Source organism: Syngnathus leptorhynchus, chromosome 13, assembly GCF_054491065.1.
Source record: "Syngnathus leptorhynchus isolate UIUO chromosome 13, UIUO_Slep, whole genome shotgun sequence".
NCBI classification, from domain to species: Eukaryota; Metazoa; Chordata; class Actinopteri; order Syngnathiformes; family Syngnathidae; genus Syngnathus; species Syngnathus leptorhynchus.
In genome coordinates, this window is record NC_141207.1 from 9,808,465 (window position 1) to 9,824,494 (window position 16,030).

General features: G+C 42.3%; 2 protein-coding genes across 5 annotated transcripts; one reads left to right on the top strand and one right to left on the bottom strand.

The window, feature by feature from the left end:
- Positions 1–1,354: 1,354 nt before the first annotated feature.
- Positions 1,355–13,321, top strand: ptprc (protein tyrosine phosphatase receptor type C). 4 transcript variants are annotated; one of them, XM_085927561.1, is made up of 32 exons: positions 2,227–2,275; positions 2,370–2,543; positions 2,610–2,690; positions 4,751–4,765; positions 5,149–5,238; positions 5,349–5,366; positions 5,443–5,700; positions 5,775–5,990; positions 6,062–6,217; positions 6,333–6,458; positions 6,529–6,705; positions 6,828–6,977; positions 7,213–7,421; positions 7,492–7,552; positions 7,644–7,752; positions 7,855–7,892; positions 8,372–8,463; positions 8,542–8,632; positions 8,707–8,783; positions 8,861–8,897; positions 9,062–9,159; positions 9,326–9,451; positions 9,519–9,673; positions 9,829–9,964; positions 10,039–10,188; positions 10,258–10,348; positions 10,571–10,710; positions 10,795–10,929; positions 10,998–11,114; positions 11,187–11,338; positions 11,404–11,539; positions 11,627–13,320. In XM_085927561.1, the coding sequence occupies exons 3-32, from the start codon at positions 2,627–2,629 to the stop codon at positions 11,864–11,866; spliced, it is 3,660 nt and encodes a 1,219-aa protein (XP_085783687.1). In that variant the 5' UTR covers positions 2,227–2,275; positions 2,370–2,543; positions 2,610–2,626; the 3' UTR covers positions 11,867–13,320. The 4 variants fall into 4 exon arrangements, with proteins under 4 accessions (XP_085783688.1, XP_085783687.1, XP_085783689.1 ...); XM_085927562.1 differs by having other exon boundaries at positions 1,355–2,543; XM_085927563.1 differs by lacking the exon at positions 4,751–4,765.
- Positions 12,350–15,826, bottom strand: abhd8b (abhydrolase domain containing 8b). The gene is made up of 5 exons (XM_085927564.1): positions 15,555–15,826; positions 13,856–14,642; positions 13,524–13,694; positions 13,217–13,433; positions 12,350–13,139 (listed from the first exon to the last, which is right to left on the bottom strand). The coding sequence occupies exons 2-5, from the start codon at positions 14,638–14,640 to the stop codon at positions 12,867–12,869; spliced, it is 1,446 nt and encodes a 481-aa protein (XP_085783690.1). The 5' UTR covers positions 14,641–14,642; positions 15,555–15,826; the 3' UTR covers positions 12,350–12,866.
- Between the last annotated feature and the right edge of the window lie 204 nt (positions 15,827–16,030).

Genomic DNA, 16,030 nt, shown 5'->3' on the forward strand with positions numbered 1-16,030 from the left:
CGGGAGCCGTCTGTTTTTTGTTTTTTTCACCTCGGTGTGAATGCGCCAGATCTGTCACCACGCAGGGGGTAGAGAGAATGTCATGGAGGAGCTATGTCTTTCTTCATCGTATCCATCCGCATAGTATTTTAATTGGCTTTTCTCTCGGTGCGAGGCGAGAAGGAACAAAGGTGAGCGGCGGGATGAATCGTGAAGGGGTGGAGGGAACGCGCTGCCCAGGGTTGGTGTTTTTACGCCGGCCAGCTATGCGGCCTCATCATTGTGACCGGCACAATAAGCCCACACGCGACCTTCTGTCGGCGAGGCCTCGGTCCGCGTTGCCACCTGAATCGGACAATGGCATTCCTTCCGCGTCGGATCGGGCCGCGTCATGGAAACCGACTCACGGTGACCGCCAATCATAGACTAGATGTTTGTGCAAGGTGTGTAAAATGTGTGTGTGTGTCTTGTATATTGATGGTTGATGTACACGCCTGGAGGGCAAACGCTCTAGGCTGCTCTTGTTAAGAACCTGTCAGTCACTGGCAGAGAAGAACCACAAGGAGTCCAAATTGCAGCATTGAGGGTGTGTGAATGTATGTTACATGTGTTTGTGTGGGTGCAAAAAAAAAAAAGCTCACACTCCTGGCTGGCCCCCTCCTCCCCTTAAAAGAAATAAACAAATAAACGGTGAAGGAAAAATAGATGCTCGAAAAGGCTAGTTGTGGTGCAACGTGAAGCCACACTGCCCCCCTGTGGTTAGAAAGAGTTTCATCACCACGCTCACACACTTGCACTACATGGGAAAGTCGAGATGTGTGACGGTGTCTTTTTTTTGTTTGTCGACCGTGACAATGTCACCCAATCGAAATGACTTATCTGAAAGAGGAAATGAAGAGGAAGTGTCATTTTACCACAAAAGTCTGTTTTAGTGAGAGAGGTGCAAAAGGATGCAGACAGACTCTTCAACATTCTATTCACTGCCATTGACAAATAGAAACATCAGTTGTCCTCCAAGTTAACCAAAAGTCAATTGGAGTATTTGAGGACCACCATAATCATATATCCCAGAGCAATCCAAAGTTAGTGCTAAGATGGCTGACGTATGGCAAAGAGCCGCAATGAGCAAATTTCTTTCTTTTGTGGTCGCAGCTGTGACTCGATGGAATTACTAACAGCACTTGGCTAATGGCTTCCTCCTCTGCAATAATAAGCAGCCAGCCTTATGTACTCAAACCTATATTTTTGGAATCCCAAATTAGAAAAAAATACTCCATAAAACAAGGTACACAGTATGCAAATAAGAAAGAGGAAATTTGCGGAAGTTGTTTCATTCTTACCACACCCTTTGACTCAAGCTCTACATAAGTGTTGGGAGCCTAAAAAAAGAGTATTTTCATTTTTCCCTTCACAGGCGGAACAAATCAATACAAACTATGTGATGTTTGATCCACTTATGTCAGTATGCTTATTTTATGGGAATTTCTTTTTTTTTAATGATTTACACTGCTGAAAAGGGGCAGCATACCCTTGGGGGATTGTTTGTGTTCTTGCATTAATTAGGAGCAAATGGATGCAAAGTTGTAGTCACAGAATCTTCCCAGTTTTGAGAAGTGGAAGGTGCTAAATTTGTGATCTATTCATCACAACCCCAAATTTGCTCCGCCTAGATAGACAAACAAAAGTATTTAGTCATGTTTGGTGACAACTGTAGTCACTGTCGTAGGAAACTGTCCCAATGCACACTGCTGAGATGAACATGCATGGCGATGAGGAGAAAAAAATAAAATCCTCACCCAACTGTTTTCAGTAAACTAAAGTTAATATGAGTTCAGTCAGGGAAAAGAAAAGAAAGCCATTCATGCAAGAAGAGAAAAAAGGCCTTCTCCAAATTCAAGGCCGCATGTTGAGAAAATAGCAAAGTCACTTTGTGACTTATCATCATTTTCAAACACTGACCATTAGCCTAGATTTATGTGTGTGTGGGGAGGGAATTTCATTCACTAAAGTGTCACATCAGAGCTTTCAACCTTGTCACATCGGAGCTTTCAACCTGACAGTGATAAAGTTAAACTACAGTTGTTCAATGAGTACGTTGTATTTGATATTCCCAAAAAAAAGGTCAGACTTTTGCCAGTTACATGGGCCGCTAGCGGTCCAGTCAGAGGTGTCGTTTGGTGTGCGCGATGAATGAGGGCGGAGTCACAAAGAAGAGGACCTTGAAGATGTTTCACTTCTGTTTGTCTCTTTTAAAAGATTTCAATTCCAACACAGAGTGAGGCCAGCGTCAACGCAAGTGAGTCAACGCATCCATCTCCGGTCGACTTCTACAAAAAGAAATATATTTCAGAAAAATATCGAGTGAATAATTTTATTTTATTTTTCTTTAGTCAGGTGGGTTTTTTTCACACATGCTCGATGCGATGACTTCCTGTTCTTGATGACGATGGTGAAATGAAGCTTCCTGTCAGCCAACGTTAAGGCAGCTTGGTTCGGCGTGACATTACTTTTCAGCTTTTCGGCAACCAGACCAGGAAGCTGCGTCAACAGATAAGACAGCAAACGTAAGTGGCTTCAACATCAGGAGGGACACCCTCCTGATGTTGATCTCTTTTGTTGCTTCCCACTAGGTGACTTGGTGGCACACATGGAAGGTCAGCGTGGTCTCTGGAGCCGGCTGCTGTGGGCTACTGTCATCTCTCTGGCCTCCTGTAAGTCAGCATTGCCATTCATTTTTGGGAAAACGGACATGGTGGTGAGAGGCGTTGACGTGAGCCCCTCGGGCTAGAAAACGTGAGAAAGAGAAGCGTTTAACACATTGTTGTGTTTCTCTTCTGCTTTGTGTGCACGCTAAAATGGGGATGGAGAGATTGTTTTTGGGGGGTTGTTCTCAAAAGATGAATTTTGGGGGTGTACATTGACTACATGCTTTATTTGTCAGTGTTTCCAAATTTCTGTTTGCATTGAATCTCACATCAAAATGTAGATATGCAGGTTCTTCTTCCATCTCGTGGTAGAGCAACATTTAAAAAAAAAAAAAACAACAATATATATATATTTTTTCTGCCTACCACTATAATGGCATAGATAGATGTACAAAGATGACCCACTCCCCCCTCCTTGATCTTTGAAGATGATAATGATGATATGTTCAATGACTTGATCTCTCCAGTCATTGAGATGGGCTGTCCCATCCTGGTGTCATATTTATCAATGACATGGTGCTCAACGCAAATCAGTCCATGAAATACACCCTAAATCTCATAAGACCACCTGCACCTTGAGGTAGACTCCAGTTTTGGTAAGCAAATCTGCACATATGATGGGGGGGGGGATGTGTCTACCACATTCACAAGAACGCTGGAATATGACAAGGCGCCTGTTTGTAACACGGCCCCAAAAATGCGCTGGTACAAAAATATAAGTGGAGCAAGCGCCCAAGCCAAAAAAAGGGTCTTTTGTGCGAGGTGAGAAATGTTTAACCCACCAGTCTCAAAGTTAAGGCCCCAGCCATATCATGTTGCTTGCTAAATGGATTTCTTTTCATTTTTCTTCACCTTCTATAGAAGGTTGAACACACAAATGAACTCAATGGTGAAATTCCATGGAAGTCTTTTTTTTCTTTGCTATCCAAAACCAATGTACTACTATCCAGTAGAAATGTCATGAATTCAACACCTAAAATGACTTGCCTGCTCCATTTCTATAAGTAGTAACATGTATCATCGAAATGATCAATTCGATTTTTTTGCTTGTGGTTCTCGAATCAAGTACAAACTTCAAAGTTGACCATTTCCGCGTTGCCTTCTGACTCGTTTCCTGACTGAGCAGAGCAGACAGAAAAACCGACTTGAGGAAAATGTCGAGAGAAAAAAGGAGAAGCACAAAATGAAGAAGTTTGGTCAGAAATGTCAGACCTAGTTTGAGGAGGAGTGCGTTGAAGTCATGTCAACACGTTGGATGGGAACCAACGACATGAGTGGCAAAATTTACTTTTTGAAGACCTTTTGTGTCGTTTCAAAGCATCTTTTTCCCTCTCCGTGTTTCACCCAAAGTTTCCACAGACACCGCCCACTTTCATACTTGTGTGCGCAAAGTGGTGAAATGTCAGTGCAAGTTGCACGCATCACCTAGAAAATGGGGGGGGGGGGCTCTAAACCACATCCTGACCATTGTTAATGTTCATTCTAATTGGCACGCTAAAAGCCGCTAGCCTGTTTGCGGAAATCTTAAGTTGGGGAATGAATGACTTGAATTCAACTTCATTGTCAAAAGCATTTTACAATTAATTTTTTTTTAAGTACAGTTCTTTTATGACAAAACAGTGGTTATAGTCATTCTAAATGACTGCCTTTTTTTTTTTTTTTGTTGCTGTGTTTTGTGAGTTTAAAGTAATGCCGGTGTTCTTTCAAAGGTGAAAGCAAACGTGCGGGTTGTTCGGCAGGAAGTGATGGCTTGCTTTCCGAAACGGAGACCTTGTTGTCTCACTTTGAGCTTATTCTGCTCGCTTCTTTTCAGATTGACTTCTAAACTTCCACTTGATATTTGAGATGTTTGTTGTGGTTGTCTTTATGTGTATTTTGATGAGCTAAACCCTGGCAAAGTAGAGCATTCGACATTATTACACATTTATCTCTCTTGTAAAATGTTCAAAAAACAACATTTGAAAGTTTCAATCAAAATGATATGACTGTATTTGATTTTTTTTTGTTTTACATATGTAAAAAATGTGAATATTTTGTCCTTTTTTCTTCTCTCATTTTGATTGCAGGTGAAAACATAAAAAGTGAGTGAGCACTCATCATTACACACAATTGTCATTGGCAAACTTGGCAAAGAGCTTGCTGACTGATTTTTGTTAAAAAAAAATAAAAAAATCCTCATCCGACCCTAAACATTTTAGAAAATGAATGCATTCAATTTTGAAAAAATCAAATCAAATAGCTGTTGATTGTTAACTGCTCCGTCCATCCATCCATTTTGAAGGCTCGCTCACAGATGTGCTTAGGGTCTTCATGAAACTCTTTTTTAGAATGTGGGGAGGAAGTGCTAGTATGTGTATGCAAAAGACCCCAGTGAAAGAAGTAGAGAGGCAAACGAGCTCCTCAAATGCATACATTTCACATGATCCAGTCCAAGGAAAGTATGAGTGTGTTCTCTCTTCTCCAGGTTCTACCCCAACAAACTTCTCAAAGCAAGCCTCAGACGCAAACAACACCACAACAGTTTCTCCCTCTACTGAAGTGTCATTAAGAAATGGTGACTTTCTTTTCGAAAGCTTTTATTATCATCATTTGTGTGAAATGACTGACATTTATCATACAAATCTTTGTGTTCTTTTCCAAACGACATGACTAAATATCGAGCAGCCTCTTCACAAATTCAGTGTAAGTACCAATTTCCTAAAAAAAAATGTCCATTTCAAAATAGATATCCATCCATCTTGTTTTTGTGTCAACGTAGGCTCCTACACCGTAACAGCCATCAAGTACGGCTTGGGGTTCAACATCAGCGACTCTTCCAACGCCACGTACGATTTCATTTTGAGCGAAGATGGTGGCCCGGCCATAGAAATCTCGAATAACAAAACAACGGTCAACATTACGAAACTCAAACCATGCACTGAATATAAGCACCGAGTTGAATATCTTGCCGGTGATGGCAAACTTGTCATTTGTAACTACGGCAACGGTGCTCCGAAAAGCATGACAGGAAAAATGAGTGAGTCAAACCACCTCAGCCTCTTTCACACAATCGACTTCCCACACAATCTGAGCCTTACGTGTCCATTTTAGGCCAAGATGACATCACTTTCGACAAATGCTCCACTGGTTGTCTTCCGTTCTCCACCAGCTGGGATGTCAGCACGTCTCTACAAGATGGCTTGGAGAAATGTGACAATAAGCCGTGCATCAAACTGGCTATCAGTGACATTTGCTCTAATTTCACGACAACCTTCACTTGTGCAAGTCAAAACTCCTCCTTCCAGCGAACACAGTTCATCGGGAGCGGTATTCTTAAACGATGCTTTTATCCTAAAAAAAAAAAAATCCTTATTTATGTTTTTTCTTTTCTTTGACAGATTACCTCTCTGGACTTTCAAAGGACATACGACAGCATTTTCCCCAGAAACTGCCTGCAAATATCACAGCAGAGTTACCTCCTAAATGCACCGACCTCACCGTTGTTTATTCCTGTCTCCAGGTTGGCCGCCATAGTATGGGTGTAGATATTCTCAGTAAGTTTAGGAAGAAAAGTTTTCATGTTGTGTCACGGGCCAGTTTTTTTTTTTAAATGAACATTTAACGAGTGAGACGGTTGCGAGACGTTTGATCATTTGTGTGTTTCTGCAGAAGGCGACGAAGCCAAGAACCTGTCTGATCTGGAACCGTACACAAACTACTGGTGTAGCGGTCGGATCCGTGAGCATGATGTCATCATAGCAAATCTGTCAAGGATTCTTGTCAGGATTAACTGCGGTATGTTGAAACAGGCAATGGGAGAAAAGGACTCGCTGATCAAGGTGGCCGGCTATTTGTGCATCCGCAGATCTTCAAGTCCAAACCATAAAGAGCAGCGTTACTAATACATCCGTTATGCTGACATGGACAACAGCCAGTGAGAATTGTCCAGACTTCTTATCCGGAGCAAATCCGCCATCATATAAATGCATGTGTGAACTAAAGCAACGTAAGCAAGATGGAGTCTGGTTTGCACTCAATGAACGTAAGCAAGATGCACTCGGGTTTTTACAATAGTCAATTCAAATGTTTCTCTTTTTGTCCAAAAACAACTTTAAAACTGCCAATTATTGATGATGTTCACATTTGCTTTTTTTTTTTTTTCAGCTAACGCAACCAAACGGAACGAGACACATTTTGAGTGTGTTGTTGGTTACTTGCAGCCGTACAGCGCTTATGAATGTAGAATCCAACCCATGTACAGAGATCGGAATGTTGCACAAGAAAATATTTCTAACGTCTTGACTGACATTGGAGGTAATTGTGTTCATTTCATCTCATTTCTGTCTTTGCTTTTTTTTTTCCTTCCAAAATACAGAAGTCATTGAAAACAAAGATATTTCTGCAGACATGAAAACATTTGGACTAAAATGGCAATTTTCAATCACACTGTATAATGTAGAACTATCACGTTTTATTACATTTTTATTTCCCCCAAAAAGTTTTTTAAAAAAGTGTTTTAATGTCAAATGATCATTTTTTCCTCCCACAGCTCCAGAGGGCATCTCTGATCTGCGTACAAATTTAAATAACAACAACTTGATCGAAGTGTCCTGTCAACATTCACGAAGGTTTAATGGACCCAATGGGAAATTCCATGCAATACTTCGTCAGGGTAGTACAGTTGTGAAAACAAGTAATGGAACCCAATGCAAATTCTTTTTCCAAGAGCTGAGCTTCTCTACCACCTACCAAGTAGAGGTTTGTACTCTACATCCATTCTTAGCACTTTGGACATCATTGACATGAAAATCATACTTTGCTTTTTCAGGTATTTGTGTCCAACCAGGTCTTCAAGAGTACCAGCCAGAAAGTAACCTTAACAACTCAATGTAGGTCTTTTATACATTTCAATGTAATTGCATGAAATAAATGACATTGGTATTTCTCGCTATGTGTTCTTGTCCTGTCTTTGTTTGTCAGATAATGAAAAAGCCCTTATCGGCTTTCTTCTCTTCCTGATCGTTTTCACATCTCTTGCGCTGCTTGTGGTCCTCTACAGAATCTACGTGGTGAAACGCCAAAGATTCCGGTAAACACCTTTTGTCTATGACTCAGCAACGTTATAAATCTACGTGAATTGGAAAGAAACATTGTAACAGTGCTCGTGTGATTTGGTTATTTGTGTTTGCAGAGACATGAGTGAAAATATGCTTCTAATCCCCAATGCAAGTGAGTCAGTCCACGGAATATACTACAAATGGATTTCAGTCTTATATGATGACATTTCAATTAATAATGATAATAATAATAAGACATTTTATTGGATTAAAAATACAGCTTCATAAATACACATTCATAAACATCCTTTTTGTTGACATACTTTGCATACACTTGAAAAATAAGGCAAGTTTCTTGAAGTCATATTATTTGAAAAGTACATCTCAATCAATTATAATTTGGATTGCCAGTAAAAGCTCCGAATAGTTTTCAAAGCAGCTCGGGTTAGCTGTTTGCACTTATTTGTTAACAATTGATTTTTTTATATATTTTTTTTAAACCCCAAGTCAAATAACAGAAAAAGTGGAATGTCAGTTTGATACTAATTATAGTGAATGCATCTTGAGTCATTCTCCTGTCAATATAAATATATAAGAAAGTATGGACTTCCTCTTTCGACGTGTTTGTGCAATGCTTTTGCTCTTGCGCAGCTTCTGTGGAGCCAATCGAAGCCAACGTCTTGCTGGACTCGTACAAAAGGAAACTGGCTGATGATGGACGCCTTTTTCTAGATGAATTTCAGGTTGCTCGCTTTCTCCTTATGACCCTTGACGGTATACGAGAGGAAACATGGCATGAAAAAGACATTTTCCGCTTTCAGAGAATCCCCAAAATTATTACCCATTACACGGTGAAAGAGGCCAAGAAAAACTACAACTTCCCCAAGAACCGTTATGTGGACATCTTACCATGTACGTATGTCGTTGTTTGGTTCCATAAAGCAAAAAAGAAAAAAATGTGTTGAAAGGTTTTCTCTCTTGACCAGACGATTACAACCGAGTCCAGCTCAGCACAGGAAACGGAGAGGCAGGATGCGACTACATCAACGCCAGCTTCATTGATGTATGCAAACAGTTTCAGAAAAGAAAAAAAAAAAACATCTTCAAGCTCAACTTATTGAAATATTTGCTCCTGTGCAGGGCTACAAGGAATCCAAGAAGTACATTGCAGCTCAAGGTACCAGTCGTGCGTGCGCTTGCTTCTTTGGATTGCCAAGTGTGTTTGCGTCAATGTGTGTGTGTGTGTGTGTGTGTGTGTGTGTGTGTGTGTGTGTGTGTGTGTGTGTGCGTGTGTGTGTGTGTGTGTGTGTGTGTGTGTGTGTGTGTGTGGTTGCTTGACAGGCCCAAAGGAGGAAACTGTGGTTGACTTTTGGAGGATGATCTGGGAGCAGCGCTCTTCAATCATCGTCATGGTGACGCGCTGTGAAGAGGGAAACAAGGTAAGATCACACAACTTGATCATACATATATGGATATATCTTTTGATTACTTTTATTTATTATCATTTTTGTTTTGTTTTAGATCTATTTATTATTTATTATTATTTATTATTATTTATTATATATCTGTTTTCAAGTTTTGCTCATTTTCCATGTTGTGTTGCAGAACAAGTGTGTGCAGTACTGGCCTTCTACGAACCGAGAGACGGAGATATTTGAGGAGTTTATCGTCAAGATCAATTCGGAAAATCACTTCCCCGACTATTCCATCCGCCGTCTTAGCTTGACTAATGTAAGTCTGCTGGGAAAATGGCGCTTCCGGATGGCCGCGCTGAGTTGATTCGCTCCTTTGGTTACAGAGGAGAGAAAACTCTGAGCGAGAGGTGACCCACATCCAGTTTATCAGTTGGCCCGACCACGGCGTCCCCGAGGAGCCACACCTCCTCCTGAAGCTCAGACGCCGCGTTAATGCCTTCAAAAATGTTTTTAGCGGGCCCATTGTCATCCACTGCAGGTACACCACATTTGATTTGGATGCTAAAATTCTTTCCTGCCTTTTTTATTTCCCATTCATCAAGTGAAAGTCAAGTTTCTCACTTCCTCCTTCTGGTTGAACACATATTGAAGTGATAAGTGAAGCTTGACGATCATCATTTTGTTCATGCGTAGCGCCGGAGTGGGCCGGACGGGCACCTACATCGCCATCGATGCCATGATTGAGTGTCTGGAGGCCGAGAGCAAAGTAGACATCTATGGATATGTTTTCAAACTCCGTAAACAGAGATGTCTCATGGTTCAAGTGGAGGTAGGAAACCACACACACGAGACAATTTGACAAAATAGATATTATAAAACCGTTTATTAATTCATTTATTGCAGACCCAGTACATTCTGATTCACCAAGCCCTGGTGGAGCACAACCAGTTTGGAGAAACAGAAATCGCACTGTCAGAGCTCCACAATGCCCTGAGCATACTGAAGGAGAACCACTCTGACATTGAACCAACTTTCCTGGAGGAGGAGTTTCATGTATGGACTGTAGTTTATCACCAAGTAATAATTTCCTCCAAAATGAAATTGTATTGTCCTGCAATTCAGAGACTTCCCAACTGCTACAATTGGAAGACATTCAACACCGGCATCACCGAGGACAACAAAAAGAAGAATCGCTGTTCCACTGTCATCCCTTGTAAAAATTACTTTCATACTCTTCACACATCATCTGGACGAAGGCATTTGGGCACATTAAATGAGGAAAACAAAAAAAAACACTCCCCTTATATCAATATTGGACATATTGTGCTAAACAACCCAGAACATTCCATTGTCACATTCCGATGAGTGTCTCAATGCCTTTGTCTGTCTACATTGGCCTTGTGAAATCACGTCATGGTAAACTTGCCACCTTCAGACGATTACAACAGAGTGTTGCTGAGGTTGGATGACGCCCTGAGTCAGGATAGCAGCCGTGATGAAGAGCGAGACGAAACCATATCTGATAGTGAAGACGAAGAGGAGAACACCAAATACATCAACGCCTCCTACATTCACGTTTGTATTTTTTACAAGCAAAAATTGCACTAACTACAATTTCATATATTATAGATGTTTTGTTTTTTCTTTTGGTGCACACAGGGCTACTGGGGTCCACGCAGCTTTATTGCAACACAGACTCCTCTGAAAAACACCGTCGCTGATTTTTGGTCCATGGTTTACCAAAAAAAAGCCTCCACTATTGTCATGCTGTCAGGAGCTAACGATGAATTCAAGGTATCCAAATATTTATCCCTACTAAAACATTTCCCATATCAAATGAGTTCATTCTGTCTTGTGTATAGGAGTCTGCGTACTGGGAGAAGGAGAAGAGCACTTATGGGGATATTGAAGTGGAGGCGACATCAAAAGACGCTTGTCCAAATTTCATCAAGCGGAACATGCTGATTCGTCATGTCAAGGTACCGCGACGTTCATTTCCTTACTACAAGTCCAGTAGCGCTCGCTCATGATTTTATTTCTTCGGTCCACAGAGGAAAGACAGTCGTGTCGTGACGCACGTCCAGTTCCTGAACTGGCTCAATCGAGAACTACCAGAGACACCTCAAGACTTGACTGACACGATTAAAGAAGTGAAGAATTTTGACAAGCCCCAACGAGGTCCTCCGGTCGTGGTCCATTGCAGGTAATCAGCATACTAACTCCCAAAAGTCGGTAGTCATATAATGCCAAGTTTTGTGTTTGCCTCAGCAATGGCTCGTCTCGTTGCGGCCTTTTCTGCGCTCTGTGGAGGCTGCTCGACAGCGCCGAGACGGAAAAGGTTGTCGACGTTTTCCACGTGGTTCGAACCTTGCGCAAGGAGCGACAGGGCATGATTGCAAGTCTGGTAAGAACTAGGAGTACCAATGGGACACGTTGAATTTTTTTATTTTTATTTTTTTTAGGAAATAAGATTTTTGCTTCCTTTTGACAGGGCCAGTACCAGTTCTTGTATGATGCACTGGATGGGGTCTATCCGGTCCAGAATGGAGAGGCAAAAGCAGTCCGGCCCTCTGATGCCGACTCTGTCCAGTTGCTTCATGAAAGCAGAACAACAGGCCAGCAAACTGAAGATAAGGCTGCAGATGTAGACTGCACTACCGAGATAGGCCAACAAGGGGCAGCAGAGAGTGAGAGTGATCCTCATGCATTGATGACGGAGGCTGAAAAATGATCCAGGACGAGAGGTTGCAGGTACATGCGCTTTCATGGGACACATGTTTTAAACAAAGTCGTATGTTCTATTAGGGGGCCTTCAAACTTTCAATTTATTAGGGATCTGTCCAAGCAAATACGGACAACACATCATCTTTTTATGGATTCCACTTCTTTTTTTTTGGGGGGGGGGGAATGCTTTGAATCCTGGGGAAGATGTCTCATACCACTATTACCGTGTGTCCGATATTGGCTGATGATTGTCTATATTTTTGTACATCACTGCTTCATTGAAGATGTATTTCAAAAGTTCATACTGTAATTTGTTACGTGATACAGCATTAGGGACTAAGATATGCACCGACACGTTTTTTTATGATCTGCTCTAAGTGTTTGGTCTGTACAGTACTTTAACTCAAATTCAGCCAGGAGATTGAAGATGAAAAACTCAAAGCTAAATAGTTAAATTAATGATATGAATGTCTTAATATTGTAAAAAAAAAATAAGAATAAATGTATTCAGATGATGCTTTTAAAATGGATCATTGTCCTTCATTTAGAAACTTATTTTAAATTTAAAAACCGTATCATGATAATATTCATCCCAAATTTTTTGATATGCACAAATATCTGGAAGTACAAAAAGTATACTGGATAATCAAGTAACGACATGGAAAGATTTGGTACAAAAATACAATTGCGTTTACCGCGTTTCGTCTATTTGTACTTACATATTTTCCACCCACAAAACTCTTGTAGAAAAAAACCCAGAATGAACTAGACTTGGAAAATACTTCTGGAAATGTTTTCAAAAATGCTACAACACTTTCAAATCTCGCACGCTTCATTTCAAGGCACGACATCTCCCTGGAGCAGCTTCACTAGTCACGTGACTCTATCTCACTTCTTTCTCCTGGACTGTGTCCCGCTTTCATGACTCCCAACTTTCAGGACATTTTGGGCTCAAGTCATCTCAGTTCACGTGGAAATGTAATCATCACCATGAATGAAATCTTTGCTTATTTGTCCCCCCTGTCAAACTTGGCCTCTGCTTCACTTTTTAACGTGGCCTGCAAGGCCGTCGCCGGTCGGACCTTGGCGGGGTTGGCTCCAGTTTTACTGGTGTCGCTTTGGGCTTTGGCAGTCTCTGGACGGGCTTTGGACTTTGGAAGTGGCGTTGCAGGCTCCCAGAGGAAGAACTCGTGCAGGAGTGTGTTGACTGCATCTGGACATTCCATCATGACCATATGACTGCCATCTTCCAGGACCTTTAGGAAGCCGATGAGGAGGATCTGACAGATGCAAAAAAAAATGGAATTAAAATTAGTCTGTAAAAAAAAAAAAAAGGGACCACCTCGCCTTGAATTACCTCTGCCATTCTCTGGTCCTCTTCAACGGGAACAAACCTGTCGTGAATTCCGTGAACCAGCAGGACGGGCACGGTGATCTCAGCGTGGTAGACTTCATCCCCCTCGGGCCAATACTGCCCGCTCATCATGGCACGCAGCACAAAAGCCGAAACGTTGAAGGCGTTGTTCTCTTTCAGCAAGCGCTTCTCCTTTGCACCCTGATGAGCAAAACCCGCCCTGCCGTTTCACCGACAACAAAGCGCAGACATTTAGAAAGTTCTCACGTGCGTGATATCAAATTCCATCGTTTGTGTTGATGTTCCTTACTTGAGGAAGCTCCAACTGAGCAGCGGAGAGAGGCAGTCGAGCACACATGAAGGCAAGTTGAAGACAGAGAAGAGGCTGGGCTCCAGCGCTGTGGGACCACCTCCATTGATCATTACCATCTTGTGGATCTGCTCCGGATACTCGTGCGCCAGGAATGTACAGAAGGACACACTGGTGCAAAGAAGAATATTGAAATGAGCATCAATTGGATCTTGGAAATAATTTGTCGATTCATCAATTTTGACCCTTCTGCTGGTCGGCTCTACTTTGTACCAACTACGATTATTTTTGTACTCATCCGTCCTGCCAATAAGAATGAAGCTGTTGTCTACCCGTAAGAATGTCCAATCAGAATATTCCTCTTGCGTGCATATCTCTTGAAGATAAGTCGCATGTCTTCCGCCAGGGCGTAGAAAGTGTACGCGGCGGGTATCGGAGGCGCCGAGCTGCGGCCGTGGCCCGCCAGGTCAGGGGCGATCACCTCGTAGCCCAGTCGCGAAAAGAAGTCCAACTGGCTCTTCCAGATATCCAGAGAGCCTCCCACGCCGTGGATGAAGAACAGAGCAACATCCGTATGCGTCCCTTTACACGCTGATATTTTCCGCTCGCAGTCAATCACCACGGTGCGCTTGAGCTTCCGCCTGCGTCGCTTCTGCGCCGTTTCGGCCTGCGAAGCGGCGGGCGCGTCCACCCCCGCTCCCATCTCAGATGTCACGACCTTTCCCGCCGTGACCGAGTCCGACCCGGGAACATCGGCAAGCGGCGAAATGTTGCCGCAGTGTGTCAGTTCGACCTCGACGGTGCTGTTTGGTTCTGTGTCACCATTTTGGCAGGTTTTCAGCTCCGCGGCCGCCTTGTCGCCGAGATTCTCGATGAACAGCTGCCCGTTGCAGAAGACCGAGATCCTCCTCTTGCAGCTGACGTACCCGACCTGTCCCGTGGGTTGCTCCACCACCGAGCGCTCGGGGATGAGATGGCGAACACGGAGCACCCGGCCCGGTTTCACTTCGACGAACTCGAAACCGTCGATAGGTTCGGACGTCTCGATGGGAACGACGACATTGGTTGACTTTGATGGAAGGCAGCAGAGAAGACCTTCCATAAAGCTTGTCAGCATGGCTGCAATCAAACACATGGGTGAAGATGTTATGTTAATAATGAACTTGGATTTTGGTCCTCCACATTCACTTAGTATCATGCAGTAGTAGTATCTGCCCCCCCCCCCCTCCCCCGCCTCTTCATGGCTTCACCCTTGCTCAGTTGTGATCACATTAAAACACAGCAGCAACCACAACAGTGGGAGGTGATTACCAGTCATGGCAACAAGAGTGCACCATGCAGGCAAGGGCAGGGCAGGGTCTGTAAGGGTGTGCTCGTGGCATTATCGTGCCTTCCTGTTACTTTCCTCTCGGGCTGGAGGGGATTATAGTTTGTTTCTAAGTCCACACAACACAATCTGTCACTGTCTGTGGCTTCTCCTGATGTAAACTGTCACACTTGGCCCTCCTAAATATTGTTTACATAAACACCAGAAGGTGCCTACTAAATGAGGCTGCTACACAGCCAGGGAGACAAATGATTCAAAGATATTGGCAATATAATTGATCCACACATTTGATATAGTGTTTATCGTTTTTGGAGTTTCTCCCAGCTGACTTTGGGCAAAACTACCTCTCAAATTGGTGTGTAAATGATTCAAATTGACCATTTAAATGTAGGCACCATCATAGAATCAGACAATAATCATGATTTTAAAAAAAAAACAGTTGTGTGGTGACTCCTGTACATGTTTCTGTTGCTCATTCATTTCTACTTGTTGACAATTTCTCCAACCCCCAAATTCGGATTCATTTTGATTATAAATAGAAATCACCTTTACTATATTGCCTCTAAACACAAAAGCAAACTTCCGCTGTCAAATCTCGTGTGCCGCGTTAGCAATAGACAGTTGCGCCCCAATTGTATAGGCAGGGAATATTTACTTCAATAGAAAATGTACTTTAAAAAAAATAAAAATGAAAGAGTTCATACCTTTAGTACTTCCGAACTCTGGGGTGAAAAAATACGATTACATTGATGTGGTTTTCTCACGAAGCATCGCGGAAATAGGAGAGCTAAATAATCTGTCAGTCAATCCAATAATCTAATTTATCTGGAGCGCAGTCCTCTACATTTGATCAACGTCCGACGTGTCGTTGTCTACTCTGTTCTGGTTATTTTGCTTCTATGTGATCCGCACTTCCAGTAGAGAAATATTCTTGCTAGAATAATTCACGCGCTTAGAAATAAAAGAACACTTTTAATTTGGCGCTTCGAAGAGCGATAATCTTCTGCTTGTATTCATGGATCAATAGAGCTGCCCTCTACCGACCAAAACAACAAATTACTGTTCACTTCAATTGAACATTATTTGTGAACAGCAGGGGGCGCTATAGCAAAGTTTCATCAATTATCTAATCATAAACATGGTATTACTCCTTGTACAATATAGATTATAATAACATAGT